Here is a 17,223-nt window from a genome sequence, read left to right as displayed (position 1 = left end):
GGCCAGTCCTCCGATCTCTCGGACAGCCAGGTAGAATCTGCAGAGGTCCAAAGGCTTCTTTCCAACGGCGGGCAGGTTTTGGACGGGCGTCCCCCTGTCCTCCATGAAGGACAGGTAGCGGTCCACCCACAGCCTCCTCTCTGGCTCCGGGCCCATCTCGTACAGCCGGGTGATCTTCTCGCTGGTCATGGTGGCCACGTTGGGCTTCTGTAGACGCCACGAAATGAGGTAAATGAACCCGTGACAGAGTTCAGGATCAAACTAAAACCCACGAAGAAGAGCGAGGAGGAGGTTGGACTGGGCGGGACTTACGGGGCTGGGTGGAGTCCTGAGCCAGGCAGGGCTGCTAATGCTATCACTGTCCTCGCCCACACAGGAGGACACGCTGGCTGAGCTGGGGGACATGGGACAGGGGGTGGAGGGGGGCTGCGACACACACTGAGAGCTGAAGCTGTCCTGTGGTACAAAGCACACACCCACGCACACACACACACACGCACACACACACACACAGAAGTCAGAGAGGATCTTCATTTCATTCAGATGTTTCTCTTCCAACAGAAACTACATCTGGACCTAAAAACAAACAGGTTCAGAAATAATGTTAGAAATAATGAAATAATAAAGACAGAGGAGGACATGTGGACAGTCTGTCCTACAGCAGCAGACTGAGGACACGTGGACAGTCTGTCCTCCAGCAGTCTGTCCTCCAGCAGCAGACTGAGGACACGTGGACTCAGGAAACCCAAACCAGCCTTAACTATAAGACTGATCAAAAGGAAAGTCTTAAAGGAGAATAAGAAAAAACTTGTTTTCTTTTTCTAAAACTTCTCTGCTTTGAACAGATGAGTTTCCTCCTCGTGTTAAAACTAATAAATACCTGGAAACAAGTGTCTTAGTTTTGTTTTCTCACATAAAGACACCGTCTCAGAGTCGAACTGTGAGCATGAAACAACCCGATCAGATTTCTCCTCAGCAGCTGGAGCTGCAGGATGAAAGTTGCTCAGGCTGAAGCAAAGACGAGGCGTAACCTGGGATCCGGGTCGACTCCTCACCTCCTCCTAATGAGGAGCGGAGAGCTGCAGCTGCTGGATCAACTGATCAACGCTGTCAGCAAAGATCCTGCTTCCCCAACTCTGTTTTTGTTGAGTTCAGTAAAACTGATCCTAATAAACGTGGTGTTGTTTCAGTTTCTGTCAGAAAGAATCGACCTGAAAACAGAATCCTTCCTGTCCTGAAACCCAGGTACATAAATCCTGTTTTAATCGTGGTTTCAGATCTGTAGCCTGAGAGAGGAGAGCTCCTGAATGCATCACACAGCTTCAACCGTTCAGACAGGCTGGAGACATCTGCAACCAAAAATCTGTAGCACAAATGTTCTGACCACATTCAAAGTCCAAACATCTGAACTGTGAGCCTCTGAAACGAGAACCCTGAGATCGTGAGACGCCACCAACAAACAGCCACTGTGATTGGCTAACGAGGCCAACAGATGAACCTTGGGTCTGGGTGGGTCAGCGGTGGGGCCGGCGTCCTCTCTGCTCAGCTCCATCCTCGGCTTGGTGTCTCCGTGAGGAACCATCAGGTCTGCTGACATCATCCCAGGACCTGAAAGGAAAACAGCAGAAGGTCAAAACGGATCCCTGAAACCCTCCAATCAGGACCTCTGTTAAAGTCTGGATTCTTTCAGAATACCAGGAGCGCTGTAGGGGAGTCCCTGTGGAGTCATCCTCCCAGAGCTGCCTGGTTGGTGGCTGTAGGGACCTCCTGGACCTCCGGGACCTCCTGGACCTCCGGGACCTCCGGGACCTCCGGGACCTCCTGGACCTCCCATTGGTGTCATGCCCAGGAAGCTGCCCTGGCTGGACACCACAGAAGAAGAAAGAAGTTTATTAATAAAGTTCTGATTTACTCTCAAAGAGCATCAGGGAGACCTGCGAGTCTCCAAACGCAGAGTTTGTTGTGATCGGTTCTGTTAATGGAAGAAGAGGCTGGATCAGCAGAGTGACGTCCACAGTTCTTACTTTAACTCATTTAGTTAAATCTCTACCTGAATAAAACACTTCCTGAAACTTCAGTGTTTTGGTACGAAGCAGTAAATCACGATGAACCCAGAGGGAACACGAGCTTCATGACTGCAGGATGTAAATGTTGGAAACTTTAACTGTCCTCCATCAAAACTAAACAACTTTTAACATAATCTTCAAAAGAATGAACAAAATGTGACTTTATGTTTGTTTCAGACGGCTCCTGTAATCTGTGAGCAGCTTCATCTCGCTTTCAAGGGTTTATTCCACACATGAAGACAAACCTACCCATAATGCTCTGAGGCGGTCTGGACAGCAGGTTGTTGCTGAGCGCTGGAGCCCTGCTGCGAGGGGTGAGGAGGGTGAGGGGAAGGAGAAAGGGCAGGTCGACCCCCCTGCCAGGACTGGTGGTAGACGGGCGAGCGAGCGAAGGGAGGCCTGGAAGGTGGAGAGAGAGGAAATACAAAAACATGAAGCAGCTCAGCTGATGTTTGTGTCTCTGTGAGGATGAGAAGCGGTCCGGTCCGGCTTCATTCCAGGGCTTTTAATCAGAACCAACTGAAATCACCTGAGTATTCTCACCTGAAGACCAAACGACTTGACTGAACAATAAATTTTAAGGAACATCTATAAGTAACTCTGACATCTGACCACCAGGAGGCGCTGCAGGTCTCACCTGCTCTGAGTGCCGCTCACAGACGCAGATAAGGAGTTGGCACTTGGTCCAGCGTTGGGGCCCATCTCGGGAGGTTTGCAGCTGGCGTTGGGCCCCGGAGGCCCCATGCCCTGCCCTGCAGCCTGCGGCATGTTGGGGGAGGTGGGGGCGATGGTGCCGGCTCCGGTGAGGTAGGGGCGGCCCCCAGCGTTGGGTCCAAGGCTGCGGCTCGCCGGGGTGGAGGGGCCCTGACCGTGCATGGGGCTGGTGGCGTTCGGCCCCAGGCTGTTTGACAGGCCGGGCCCCGGGCCGGGCCCGCTGTAGTTGGCACCGGGTGTCCCACCATAGTGGGGGGGCCGAGGGTAGTTACCTGGGAAGGAGGAGACAAGGTGTGAGACAAAGACTGGATCCTCTACAGGTGTGGGTGTGTCCCTCTGCTACCTGGGGGGCCGAACTGGCTGTAGGAGTGGCTGCTCTGCTGGAAGGAGCCGTGGTGCATCGGCCTCGCCGGGGCCGGGTGAGGGGACATGGGAGGGACACCAAACTGGGACCCCTGGGTGATGCGCTGCATGGAGGGGGGGAAACCTGAGGAAGAGGAGGAGTGAAGAAGATCCAGGACACGGTTCCCTTAGTTCACCTCAAAGACTGTTTCTGGGAGCAAATATCAAAAACTCGATCCTGGTTCTGGTTCTGGTTAGATGTTCAAGTCTTTCCTTCAGTAAACCTGCTTTAACAAACAAACCAACCTCTGTCAGGAGTCATGGCTGCCTGGGAGGAGTGAGGACCAACATCTGATCCAGGACCAGAGCCCTGAGGGGTCATCTGAAACCCTGAGACACACAAACAGGCTGGGTTAGTCCAACGAGTCCTCGAGTCATGTGACTAAAACCCATCATCACCCTCCTACCTGGCCCGCTGGGGGTGGGGGACAGAGGTCCGGACCGTGGCTGGCTCCCGGAGCCGGCGGGGGACGGTGAAGGCGAAGGAGAGGGCCCCGTCCGAGCCGGAGGGAGGCGGGGGGAGACGTGGGGGGAGAAGGGCGAACGGGCCCCTGGTGTCCCCTGGTCCCCCTGAGCGCTGCTGGACCCAGAGGCCCCTGAACTGACGGCGGCCTCGGTGCCGATGGGGAGGTCGTCGATGGAGCCGGACAGATCCTGGATCAGAGAAAACACACCTGGTCACCATTCGATGGTCGGAGCCGCAGCGAGGAGGAGGAGGTCAGGAGGTCATGTGACTGAAGATTAACTTTAAAACACAAAACAGCTTCAAACTAATGTTTGCTGAAAATCTGAGACGTTTATGCTCAGTTTGTTTGGAACATTTTAACTGAATAAATGTTTAAATGTCTCATGTTTGACGGACAATAAAAGAAAAATCTGAAGTTCTTCTAAAAGCAAATTAAAGTGAACTCATATGAAGCCTGTCAAATAAAACGTTAAAACTCAGGATTCTGATAAATCTGTTATTTGGACATGATTTAACAAATCTGAGCTTCTGGAACGATCTAAGAGGTTCGTGGAAAAAAAACAAATCACTTTATTAAAAACACTGAATGTTGTGCTGAAAGACTTTTTGCAGTTTTCTTGTTGAAATTTATATTTTCATTAATTTGTGGATAATTTACTTTTGAATTGTTGAAATTTTAATAATCCATAATATAATTAAACCCTAAGAAAGGACAGATTTCATTCGGTTCTTTCCTCTCTATATTCAGAGTGGAAAATGATGTCTGAATGTGTCGCCATCTTTACAGAACCACCAGCAGACCTGCTGTCCCTCTGCTTCCTGTCTCTATGCTAAGCTAAGCTAACCTGACTCCAGAACAGCTGTTATTGTTTAAAGTCTTTATCTGAACGGTTCTGGACTGATTTCTGTTCAGCCTGGCGGTCGATGGTGGAGCTGCAGGAGCGATGAGAACAAAAGGAGAGATCAGGAAAAAGAAATGAAATGAGATCGGATGAAGGGAGAGTTAAAGAGACGACGGCAAAGAAAACAGGAAACAGAAGAAAAACCAGAAATAAAAACAGGAAGAAGAAATAAAAAAGGAGGTGAAGAAGAATTAAAAACTGTTTCCCATCAGTTCTGAGCCAGCCAATCACGACGCAGTAACCCATCCTCCTTCTTCGATCCGCCCCTTGCCAACAGCTCGACCAATCAGCTGCCTGCTCTGCACCTCATACACACACACACACACACACACACACACACTAATTATAAGGATGCAGAGTGTGTTTCTCTGCAGCTCCAATCACAGAGTCTTTGTGAGGACACACTGCAGCTTCATCAGATTTATGATCCTCCTCCTCCTCCTCCTCATCATCATCTTCATCACCTCCTGTCGGCTCTCAGACTTTCACCTCTTATTGATTTACCTCGGAGGAACTGATTGATTATTTCTGGGCAGACACTGATGCATTATGGGTCGTCTGCAGCAGCTTCTGCAACAAACTCAACTAGAACGAGTTCAAACCGAGGCAGGAACGAGTCTCGTCTCAGATGATGAAACTTTCTGTCAAAATCGGTTCAAAGAGGAGAATCAGGTCGCCATGACGACCTGCCGATCTCAAACCGAGCACAGATTCAATCTACTTACTTTAAGTAGCATCAAATTTCTCTTCTCTACGAACACGAAGGATGCTTCATATTTACACCGATCAAAGCAATAATTTCATCAGAACATTCAATAAACCAATCAGAGCCAGATGTCCATCAGAGGAGGACAGGAGGAGAGGACGCACCGCAGATACCTTGATGAACAACATGTTTGTCCTCCATCGTTGCTGACGAGATAAAAACCCATCAGGTCCAACTGGGACTCTTCTGGGTTTCACTCAGAGGAAAGACCACCGGAGAGGAGTCTGCAGAGCTCCAACCCTGAACCTGAACCGTTCACAGATCCTTCACTCCTTCACCACATTCAGCATTTCACCAACAACCATCCTGACCTGCTACCAGGAAATGCAGCATCATCGTCCTGATCCTGAGCTACAGAAACCGGGACAGTCAGCTTATCATAATGTAAACAGTTTGGCTTTTTTGTGCACAGCTGGCTCCCGGACCTGTTGTCCCATTCTGTCTGTGGAGGATTCTAGCTGTTCAACAGTCCTGGATGGGAGCAGATGATGTCAACCCCGTCTACCCAGGCCGACCCCCTCCACCCAACCCTCATCTGGTAGATGTCACATGACTTCCTGCTCCCTCGTATAAAACAACCTGCCATCCTGCAGCCTGGGGAGGCTCTCTGACCTCTGAAGCTCAGGATGAATCTAAACTGACTCAGGCCGGGTCGGACCTCAGAACTCTCTAACATCCTTTAGTTCTCAGTCGTGTCAGAAAAGCTGACCGACATCCAGAGACCGAACTGTTTGAACCTGACGACCTCGGATGAGACGGCTGCCAGGATTCTGATGAGCTTCTTCATTTCCTCCCCCTGCGAGGGAGATGTTTCTCATCCGGCAGCGGTCGCCACGGCAACAGCATCAGGACCCCCGACTTCAAACGGAGGCTCGGTGTGAGGAAGATGGAAAGAGAGGAGGAGGAGGAAGGAGAAACAGAAAGAATTGGAGGATGAAGGAGGAGGAGGAGGAGTGAAGATGAGGAAAATGAAACAGAATGTAAAAACGAGAAGGAAGACACAGACGGAGCGAGCGGGAGAACGAGGACAGCTCACAGCTGGAGCTGAAGATGATTAAACCCGAGCTGCAGAACTGACGCACTTCATCTGCTGCCGAGAAAAGAACTCCACAAGTCAAAGAAACGAAGGAAAAGACTTTACCTGCGAAGAGACAACGAGCGTCTGAGTGTCAGAACTAAACTGAAACAATGAACAAATCATTTGATGAGGTTTTTAGGATTAGCTCAGATGGAGTTAGGTTTTAGAAAAATAAACTTTTCTGTGTTTTTGGAAAAGTCTGATGAATGTTTTCTCTCAGAGTTCATCAAATCTCCAACATTCATGCTGGCTTCTTCTCCCAATGTTTTCCAGAAATGAAACAATCACAGATTATTATTTGGAAACAGACTCTGTAGAACTGTTTCCAGCAGCCAAATATTAAAGTAAAAACGTCTCCAGAAGTACTGATGAAGAGCACAGACTGGCTGCTTTGAAAAACAACAAACTAGAAGAATCAGGGCTGCATCAGGACTTTTGCACAGATGGTTCGGACCTCCACCCGTCCTGAGTTCTTACAGTTTCTGATGCAGATCAAAGTGAGGAGGATGTTCCTGATCAGCAGAACATCATTATTTGAGCTGTGGACGCAGCGGGAAGCTCCAGGCGCTCAGAGCGTGATGTCTGCCCGTTCAGCTGCCGACAGGAAGGAGACGCCATCATTACGACAACAACGAGGCGCCGCGGCGGGACAAAGAGACAGCTCTGAGGACGGTTCAATCTATCTGAATCAGCACAAAAACCAGCTCCGCTCTTTAAATAACACGACTAAACGAGCAGCTGTGACCCTTCATGGTCCGCCGCTCGCTCAAAACCAAACAGACCTGGGGAGGAAAACTGAGCTCAGGAACAAGATGGCTGCCGGGAAGAGGCTCACGTCCGGCCTGTCAGTCTTTGGTTTCATTTCACAGAAAGTTTTGTGTTGTTGTGATTTTCTGCATTGTTTTATACAAACATGTTTGTTAAACTCTCAGAAATCAGCATCAGAGGCGCTTTAAAGTTTCAGTCACAAGCTCCACCTCCTCAGCTATGAGACAACTGGAGGCGGGGTTTCAGTCACAAGCTCCACCTCCTCAGCTATGAGACAACTGGAGGCGGGGTTTCAGTCACAAGCTCCACCTCCTCAGCTATGAGACAACTGGAGGCGGGGTTTCAGTCACAAGCTCCGCCTCCTCACAGTCCTGAGCTGACCGTCGTGTTCAGACTTACCGGCAGACTGGACGGCCTCTCCTGCTGGCTCAGACTCACGTCTTCATGGTTCGGTTTCCCAGGAGTCATAGCGGCAGACTTGCCCCGCCCCCCATATGCCTCCTGTGGCACTTCCTGTGTCAAAGGAAATAAACCAACAGGAAGTGTTCTGAATATCTATCCCTGACTTTTTTCCACAGACCTGATTCACTCAAGAGATGGGTTCTGTAGTTTGAGGCCTACCTGCGGCGGCAGTGGGCGGGGCTGCATGTACGGCGGCTGGCTGGGGGTGGCGGTCTGCTGCTGCGGCGGGCTGAAGTACGGCGGCTGACCCGGCTGACAGTAACCGCTCATGTTCTGCTGCTGCTGGCTGAACTGAGAGCCCATCTGAGGAGAAACGAGTCCAATTAATCAAACATCAGCTCTGAAAACTCAACAAACGAAACAAAAGCAACCTGAGAGAGCTGCTGCCTTGCTCAGGAGCACCACGGCAGTCAGAAACAGGTTGACTGATGGAGGCCGGAGAAGCAGAGGCTCTTTAGCTTTCTACTTGGGAAATAAATGTTCAGGTATGATTGACTGACGAGTTTTAAAAGAAGCAAATATCAGCTTTAAAGAATTTAATCAGCTCTAATTCATAAACCTGAGTTTGAACAGGCAGGAGGGAAACCAGAACAAGGAAGAAATTTCATGTTTGAGGAATTTAACTGAAGTCAAACTGCTGCAGTAAACCCAGAGAAAAGCAGACATCTTGGAGTGAAGAAGCTTTAAATGTTGTTCTGCAGCTAAAAACCTGAAAGCAGAATCTGTCCAAGCAGCTCCTGAAGGAAAAACAATTTCACCTGGAGTCAGGCGGTTAATAAAGGAGGAGTCCCGGGGCCACCTGGGGCCCGGCGCTGAGATGAAACTCATTACTCCCCCGTCCACCTGCGTGATGTTCTTCATCAGAGCCTCGGCGTGAGAGCGAGCAGAGACGACAGAACCGACCCAGCTTCCCTCAGGCTGAGCACAAAACCACCTAGAACCATTTATTAACGTCGCCACGGTTACGGGACGACAACCGGAGGAAGAACCTGTGAAAACCGTCAGCGGGAAGAAAGCAGCGACGTGTGTGATGGACGAGCTGAGAGCAGAGCGACAAACACCTGAAACCTGATCTGTGTCACACTGAGGGTTCCTCTGAGAGCCGAGCCTCGAACCTCCTCAGCTTCTATCACTTAACCACAAATTTATTACCATAAAAACATCAAACAGGTGACTTAAACAACCGTCATCAGTCACTGAAAAGATGGGATGTTGGGTAAAATGTTAGTAAAAACAAAATAGTATGATATGTAAATCTCATAAACCCATTTTTAGGAAAAAAAATGTCATTTTGAGTCTGACAGCAGCAACACATCTGTAACCAGGAGCAACATCTGGAGGAGCTTTTCTAACTAATTCAGTTCATTGTCAGCAGGTCAGTCAGAGGACTGCAGGTAAGACGAGCTTTTAGAGGCTCACCAGCTGACAGGAAGTGTCTGAGAACACAGGAACACTTTCAGAATAAAGTTCCTGAATGAAAAGAGAAAACAGGATTGTGTAAACAAAGAAGAAGCCAGATGTGAACAGATGTGTCTCCTCTGAGGTCAGCCTGCCTCTCTGATGGTATGGGGGTGCATTAGAACAACATCTGCTCCCATCCAGGACTGTTGAACAGACAGAATGGGACAACCTCAGGTCCAGATGTTTACAGACTGATGAGGGAAACATCTGGAACATCTGTAGAGAGACGTGTTGCTGACAGCAGGTTCAGGATGACCTGATTTTTGTCCCAAAATGGTTCCGTTTCTCAGTTTTAACATTTATACATTTACCGTGATCCACTGTGAGATTTGCAGATCATTGCATTCAGTTGTTACTGAGACTTTCCACAATGGCTCATCTTTTCTCTGGGTTGTAAATAACGCTCCTTCCTTTTTTACATCTCATCTCGGAGCTCAGCATGTTTCCAGTAAATGAGGCTAACAGCTCGAACAACACGGTCGTCACAGAGGCTTCGCTCCAGAATAACTTCAAACTCTCAAAGATGGTCCAAAAGGTCCGGTACAGACATCGCAGATCCACAGTGAGTGTTACACATGTGATGAAAACTCCACCATCTGTGGAGGAGCATCATCATCATCATCATCATCACACTTTGATTTCTGACCCATAAACTGTTCCTGACTGTCAGAATTCACTAACAAAGCCTGAGAAACCCGTCTGTTCAGATCCAAATGGGCAGTCTGGAGCCTAAAAATAGTCCCAGCCCAGCCTGCACCAGGAATAGCCTGACCCGAAGCGGCCGGGCCCGACCCGCTCTGCTGCAGCCATGTGGTCTGACAGCATCAACAGATCTGTTGTCCTCCGAGCGTCTCGCTGACAAGACGACGATCAAACAAACAAACTGAGAGAACCTTCAGCAGAGACGTTCTGGACCGACTGTCTCTGTCTGAATGACTCGAGTCAGGACGCAGAATAACTCCTCTAAATGCTGCTTCCCAAACGTTAAATCTAGTTTTCTGCCTCTGAGCAGCAATAAATTTGTTTAACAGAAAAGCAGCTGATGGTTGGAGGTCCGGCTTGTTTCAGAGCAGCAACAGGAAGTAGACTTAACTTCCTGTTGCTATAAAAAGCAAAATGTTTCATTAAAAGCATCTTCAGCAGAACAGCAGGGACTCGTAGATTAATGTAGGTGCTGCTCAACTCGTCCCTCTGTTAAATCGTACCCAGCAGCCGAGGTTCTGAACAATCCTGACCACACAGGAACGTCAGCAGCTCATTAAATCATTAAACCATCTACAACGGAGTGGGCCACGGTGTAAATCACAGGTAGACTCTCCACAGCACAGGCGTACTGAAGCTGATGCTGCTTGTATGAAATACAGAGAAAGCCCAACCTGTCCTGCTCAAGATTCCTGCCCAAACATCCGGCTTTGATCACGCCAAGGATGATGATGATGATGGTGATGGTGGTGATGATGATGATGATGATGATGATGATGCGTATCACCCACCGCCTGCCAGAGTTTTAAACTAAAATCATCTTATTATTAGAAATGAGGAAGTTAAAGTCATTTTGGTTCTTCTTCTTCTTCAGCTGTTCCTTTTTCAGGGGTCTCCACAGAGAGTCCTCCTCCTCCATCTAACTCTGTCCTCTGTGTCCTCCATGTCCTCTCTAACTGCATCCATACATGTCCTCGTTGTCTCAAACATCCTTCTACCAATATACCCACTGTCCCTCCTCTGAACGTGTCCAAACCGTCTCTAACTTTATCTCCCAGTCCTTCAACCTGTGCTGGACCTCTGATGACCTTGTTCCTAATCCTGTCCGTCCTCGTCCCTCCCACGCTGAAGATGTTGAGGTGATGTTTAAGTTTAAGCTTGTTATTAATTGAGTTAATTTGCCTGAAGGACGAGTTTAATCCGTTTATTTGACACTTTAGGACCAGATAAACACAGAGCGCCTCCTACCTGCTGCTGAGGGTACTGCAGCCCTCCCATCCCCGCCTGGCCCCGGCCGGACATCCCCATCTGGTATCTGTGGGGGAAAGTGGACCCGTAGGGCTGCCCGGGGTACGGCGCCCCCTGCTGCTGGGGGTACGGGCTGTTGCTCATTCCGTAGAGCTGAGAGCGCTTCATGGCCATCGGGTCCACCTGAGGAAGAGGACAGAGGGACGATGAGGAGCAGTTTAACTTTCAGTCGGACTTTAGTTTTAGCTTTAAAGCCAACATGATAACAAACCTGCAGAACTGGGCCGAGCATGGAGCAGAACCTTTGAGGCTTCAGGTGAAAACAATCCACAGGTTCTGACCCAAAGTCTGACTGAAACTCTAACTCCTCACTTCTGATGGGAGGAGATCAACTGATCAGTGTATTTTATCTTCATTTAAACTTTAGAGGGAACATCGTTATATTTTGGGACAATTTCAGTCTCGTATTATTGACTGTGACCTATAAATGTTTATGTGAACAACAGATTAATTATTATTAATTAGCTCATCTAAGGTGGTTTCTCATGGCGCTGAGAGGCGTTACTGAACCCAAGGACTCTTATGTCCTCACGGGTCAGAGGTTGATTATATTCTGTAATGTCTCAGAGTCCTCGCAGGCGTCTCTACAGTTCTGTTCAGACTCCTGCAGGAATCTGTCCTCTGACAGAAAACATGTCCAGGTCTAAAAACATCAAAAACTGGTCCTCATCTGCTTCTCTTCATTTCTGAAGTCACCTCCACAGATTAAACCATACCCGTGGAGGTGCATAAAATAATGTGCACAGCCAAGAATACACTTTTACAAGCCGTGCACACAAAAAAAACGTCATTTTTAATAACTGGACGCTCAAATCGCTGCCGTAGAAACACTCAGAGACTTTTCTCAAAATACTGAGTCAGTGTTGATTTTCCAGATTTTTACAAAGCTGCCCACAAATCTGACGGCACTTCAACAACCTTTCCTGTAAAAAGTCCCGACCTTTAACAGCTGAAACCAGGAAGAAGAGCTCATGAAGAACAGCTGCAGGCTGGTTAAACACAATGAGCCGAGAATATGTGGTTTATAACCAGATTCCAGCTGCCATGTTGTTTGTTTACCTCCAGAAACAGCTGAAAGTCGGTGGAACAGCCTACAGCCCCATGTAGGCCTGTCACGTATTGTTGTTTACGTTGAGTGTGGACCCGCATTTATCTAGAAAACTACTTTTGTGACTCCTTCAAACTGTACCTCCTGATATCGTTCAGGATGAACATTTTTATGTTTTATTCCACCTTCTGAACCGAGCAGCTTTAAGGAGTTAAATTAATAAACAGTTCTACTTTCTTTAAACAACTCTCGTTTAAACTTGAGTCAAATAAATACAATTAAAAAAAAAAGGAAATAGTTTGTCTTAAACCTTTTTTTGATATGTTTTAGTTTAAATGGGATTACATCAGGTGTGAATCAAATTATTTGCCCCAAAACTTTAAATTAAAGCTTTTATAATGACCTGCTCCCAGCGGTGCTCCTCTCTCTGAGAATAATTTAAGACCACCGTTGATTAAGAACTAATATTTCATATAATTTGCAGTAAACTCTAAGGCTGAAAAGCCTCCAGGGTCTCCGGGAGAGGCGGCTCGGGGCTGACCGGGAGAGAAGCTGCCTCCTCCGGGGGGCAGCTGGTATTTACCCCGGCGCTGATGGGCACATGGCTAATCTGCATGTGTGAAGGTCAGGGCTCCTGAGTGGAAATTGGGACATAATGGGCTTCCTGCCAATAAACTAGAAAACACATCAAGCGCTGAATGCAGTCACCTCATTCCGGATCACACCTCCGATGAATAACCCCGGGTCCTGGCCGCTCGCTGAGCCGTTTTCAGGCTCAGGAAGCGGAGAAAAACAATCTGACTGACGGCCGTTTTTAATCACTTCAAAAGACAGGCTAATTAGCATACGATAAGCGGTTACTCGGTGTCAGTTAGACGGGAAATGAGCCGTCATCTGAACGCTGACTGGTGTCACCACATCTCAGTGTTTCCTGATTTGATTTATTTATACAAATTATCCACTAAATTCACATTTCTGATCGTTTAACTGACAGATTTCCAACGTGGAGCCCGTTCGGGCCTGTGCTGCTACAATGCTAATGTTAGCTTAGCTCTGCAGGCTAACGTTAGCTTAGCCTAGCAGGCTAAAACGGAGTCACCTTGGACACAAAATCGAAAACAATAAATCTACTCACAAATACTAACTCCGGAGGCTGTTATTTGTCGTTCCTTGTGTAAATAAAGAGCAAAAGGGAATCATGTTGTAGTCAATAGACCAAAACACGAAAATATGTGTGTCGTGTTGTATAAATGAAGTCTATCAGCTGTTAGCATAACGGCTAACAGATGTAACGGACGAAAGCAGGTGTCAGTTTCCGGGGAAAAAAGGATGAATTCTGTGTTATTCACCTGAGATCTGACGCTGCTCGGCCCGTTGCTCCCCGGGCTCATGCTCGGGGGGTGACTCCTTTGTTGTCCCCCCCAGCCGTGAACTGCTGAGCCGTACTGGGAGCCCGTGTCTTCCGCAGGATTACTGTAATCTGGATACCCGCCTCCATAGCCGCGCATCATCGGGCTCGGAGACGTTAATAACTGGTTTAAGGTCGGCGTGGCCCCCGACGGGTGATGCTGCTGCTGCTGCTGACCCTGTCCGGGGAACCGCTGGAATCCTCCGGCGCCTCCAGCCCCGGAGCTGGGAGCAGTCATGGCCGCTTTGCTGCCCGGGCCCATCAGGCTGTTCCCCTGCCGGGAGGGGCTCATCATGCCTCCGTATCCACCGGTCCCGTAGCCGGCTCGGTAGTTCGGGTAGTGGTTGTACGGACTGTTGCTGTTGAAGCCTTCGTGGGTGTTGTTGTGGACCTGGTCCATGGTGGTGCCGTGTACCGTGCGCGCCGCCGCTGTTACCCCAGTCCCTGAGCTTTGTTGTCCGCCATGTTGATCAAAGCAAGGCCCTCCTCTTCCATTCCCATAATAATGATTAAACTCGGTGCTGGTTCCAGTCGGAGGAGGGATGTTGGTGGTTCTGTTGGCTGATCCGAGGCTGGCATCCATCCGCTCCTCCTCCTCCTCTCTGTGATTCAGCTGATGAAGCTCCTCTGCTCTGCTGCTCCCCTCCAGGAGGTTTTCTGTCCCTTCATGGTTCCGTCTGTCCCCGCAGCTCCTCCTGAACCCGCTGCTGTTGTTGTTGTTGTTGTTGTTGTTGTGAGTTTGGCCCCGGAGGTGCTGCTGCTGGATGCACAGTGGAGCTGTAGGAGGAGGAGGAGGAGGATGAAGAGGGGGGTCCAGGAGCAGCAGCCCCCCTCTGGACTGCAGTCCTGAGGCTCTGTCTGGGTCCTGTCTGAGGCTGAGCCGGGCCTCGTGTCCAGCCGGGGTGTCACTGGTCCCTGGAGTCCAGCCTGGACCTCCTCAGGTCTTCATGAGTCACGCTGGACCCCCTGATGGTCGCCTGTCCTCACCTGTCCTCACCTGTCCTCTCCTGTCCTCACCTGTCTTCACCTGTCCTCGCCTGTCCTCTCCTGTCCTCTCCTGTCCTCACCTGTCCTCGCCTGTCCTCTCCTGTCCTCGCCTGTCCTCACCTGTCTTCACCTGTCCTAGCCTGTCCTCGCCTGTCCTCTCCTGTCCTCACCTGTCCTCTCCTGTCCTCACCTGTCCTCTCCTGTCTCTGGGTTCTGATGTGGCCCGGTGGACTGCAGGAGATAAATAAATAAATAAAGCTTTAAGTGAAGGTGTGTTGTGAAGGACTCTCAGCTACTACCACTCCAAATTCAAGCTCTGAGTTCGAGACATTTTTGTGTTTGCTGTGACGGCCATCTTGAGTTGGGTTGGTTCTGATGTGATGAGTCCCTAAACTTTACAACCTCGTAAACAGAAATTAACTAAACAATTTATGATTAAAACATCCTAAAATCTCACATAAAGTCAAACCTTCTGTTTCCAATGAACTGAAAAGAACTAAAACATAAAATGAGTTCAGATTTAGTAAAAACATTAAAATATGACACCAGAAACTCATAATGTTTCACTGAAAGGCTGCTTTTCTTCAGTAAACTTGATTTAAATATAAAACATTATAAAAGCAGCTTTAAAGATAGTTTCTCCTCCGAACAGAACCGTCTCATTAAGACCTCCTGAGTGAACTGGACCCAGCAGGAACCGGTCCAGGACAGACCAGCAGGGAAACTGGGTCAGACAGAATCACAGAGCCCAGATCCAGTCCAGCGGTTCTGGTTCTGGTTCTGCTGAGCTGAAAAATGCTTCTTTTCTGCCAACAATCAGAGGAAAAATCTCAAGGATAGAAGCTGTTTGGATCCTCAGAAGGTTAAATATTGTTCAGAGAGTTTAAAAACATTTTATCTGTAAAAGTTTGGTTGTATTTTTATAAATCTGTCAGTTTTCTCATCTAAATAATCTAATTAATTATTTTGATCACCTACAAACAGAAACATTATTTATTCAGTTAATGTTTGATGAATTTAAAGTTATTAAAACCTCCAGATCCCGAAGGCTCAAGCTGTTTTATTTATTACTATTAATTAGATCTTTTTGATAGAAATGAAAAGTTTACAGTTTTTATTTGGTATCAAAAGTAAAATGAAAGATTAAAATAAAGTAAATGAGCTAAATGAGGACCTGTAATCATCAGATGAGTTTTATTGGATTCATTCAGTTAAACAGAGTCTGAATTATAGACCTGAAGATGATAGAAAAAAATCAGAAAAGATGAATATAATTTACCAAATGATCCCATGAATAAGATATTTCAGCATTTAGAGAGAGTGGGAGGCTGTCATGATTTAATGTTATGGTCTTTATTTTATCTTTATTACTCAACCTTTGATGCTGAAGGTTTAAAATAAAGGTTTCTTTAACAGGATGCTGCCCCCTGCTGGAGCTCAGACTCACTGCAGTCAAACTGCAGCTGATGCATTTCACAGAGTTCGGTTCATTCATTCATTCATTCATTCATTCATTCATTCATTCATTCATTCATTCATTCATCCATTTTCCTTCACTTATTCATGGTTGGGTTGTTGAGGTAACAGGACCAGGAAGGAAACCCAGACCTCCGTCTCCCCAGCTTCACTCTCCAGCTCCTGCTGGAGGATCTCAGAGTTCCCAGACCAGAGAGGAGCTCTGATCCCTGCAGAGTTCTGGGTCTGGCTCCAGAGGGGTTCTTCTTACCTCCCAGGAGGGATCCTATCAGACCCTGGACCTCCTCAGGTGACTCCTTTCAGTGAGGAGGAGCAGCAGCTCTGCTCTGAGCTCCTCTCCTTATCTCTGAGGCTGAGCCCGGACGCCCTACAGAGGAAGCTTTCAGCTGCTTGGATCCAGGATCTGCTTCTTTCAGTCCTGATCTGGACCTCAGGACCACAGCTGAGGGTTGGACCGTAGACGGAGCAGCAGATCCAGAACTTCCTCTTCCAGCTCAGCTCCTTCTTCACCACGACAGACCGGAGCAACGTCCTCATTACTGCAGACTCTGATCCTGAGACTCTGATTGGTTCGTCTTACCGTCACTCAGAAAGGAGACTCCCAGATACTGAACCCTCCTCCTGAGGCAGAGACTCACCCCGACCCGGATGAAGGGTTCACCTTTTTCAGGTGAAAATGTTTCTGACTTTTTGATTTTAATGTAAAGAAATCCATCCTCTTCATCTTTATTTCCTCCCAGACTTTATGTGAAATCATGCTGCGTTCACTGAACCACGAAAGGTCAAAGGTTAAATGTTCCATCAGTGCTTTGTTTAGTTTTTACAGTGGTTTCCTGTTTAGATGTTATAAATTCTGACTCTCTCTCAGTCCCTGAATGCATCATTGATGGAAGCCAACAGAAACAGTTTTCTATGAGACATTTATGTCCAGCAGAGGGCAACATCATAAAAACTAAAGCTGCAAGCATTTTAACAAACAAGCTCTTTTTATACTGCTGCTCATTAATATAACAGTTTATTTACTTTCCACGTGGCTAAAGATAAAAATAAAGATGTAAAATATGACTGTATTTGAAGCATTTCTGTAAAAATCTGAAATTTTTCCTGATGTGACGTTAAAGTCAGCTAAACAACCATAAACATTTTAACACAATACACAACTGAATGATAAATGTTGGTTTGATGATAATAATCACAGTGAAATGAAGG

The 17,223-nt window shown here is 47.8% G+C and overlaps 1 protein-coding gene across 1 annotated transcript; it reads right to left on the bottom strand.

The window, feature by feature from the left end:
• Positions 1 to 318: 318 nt before the first annotated feature.
• On the bottom strand, positions 319 to 14,325 carry LOC108247314 (AT-rich interactive domain-containing protein 1B). The gene is made up of 11 exons (XM_037981446.1): positions 13,493 to 14,325; positions 11,036 to 11,218; positions 7,784 to 7,927; positions 7,562 to 7,675; positions 3,590 to 3,836; positions 3,429 to 3,512; positions 3,124 to 3,267; positions 2,704 to 3,052; positions 2,316 to 2,465; positions 1,696 to 1,862; positions 319 to 1,608 (listed from the first exon to the last, which is right to left on the bottom strand). The coding sequence occupies exons 1-11, from the start codon at positions 14,132 to 14,134 to the stop codon at positions 1,331 to 1,333; spliced, it is 2,502 nt and encodes an 833-aa protein (XP_037837374.1). The 5' UTR covers positions 14,135 to 14,325; the 3' UTR covers positions 319 to 1,330.
• Positions 14,326 to 17,223: the final 2,898 nt, after the last annotated feature.

Source organism: Kryptolebias marmoratus, linkage group LG19 (assembly GCF_001649575.2).
Source record: "Kryptolebias marmoratus isolate JLee-2015 linkage group LG19, ASM164957v2, whole genome shotgun sequence".
In the NCBI taxonomy this organism is placed as follows: domain Eukaryota; kingdom Metazoa; phylum Chordata; class Actinopteri; order Cyprinodontiformes; family Rivulidae; genus Kryptolebias; species Kryptolebias marmoratus.
Note: the sequence above shows the minus strand (reverse complement) of the source record. Positions and strands in the feature narration are given on the sequence as shown.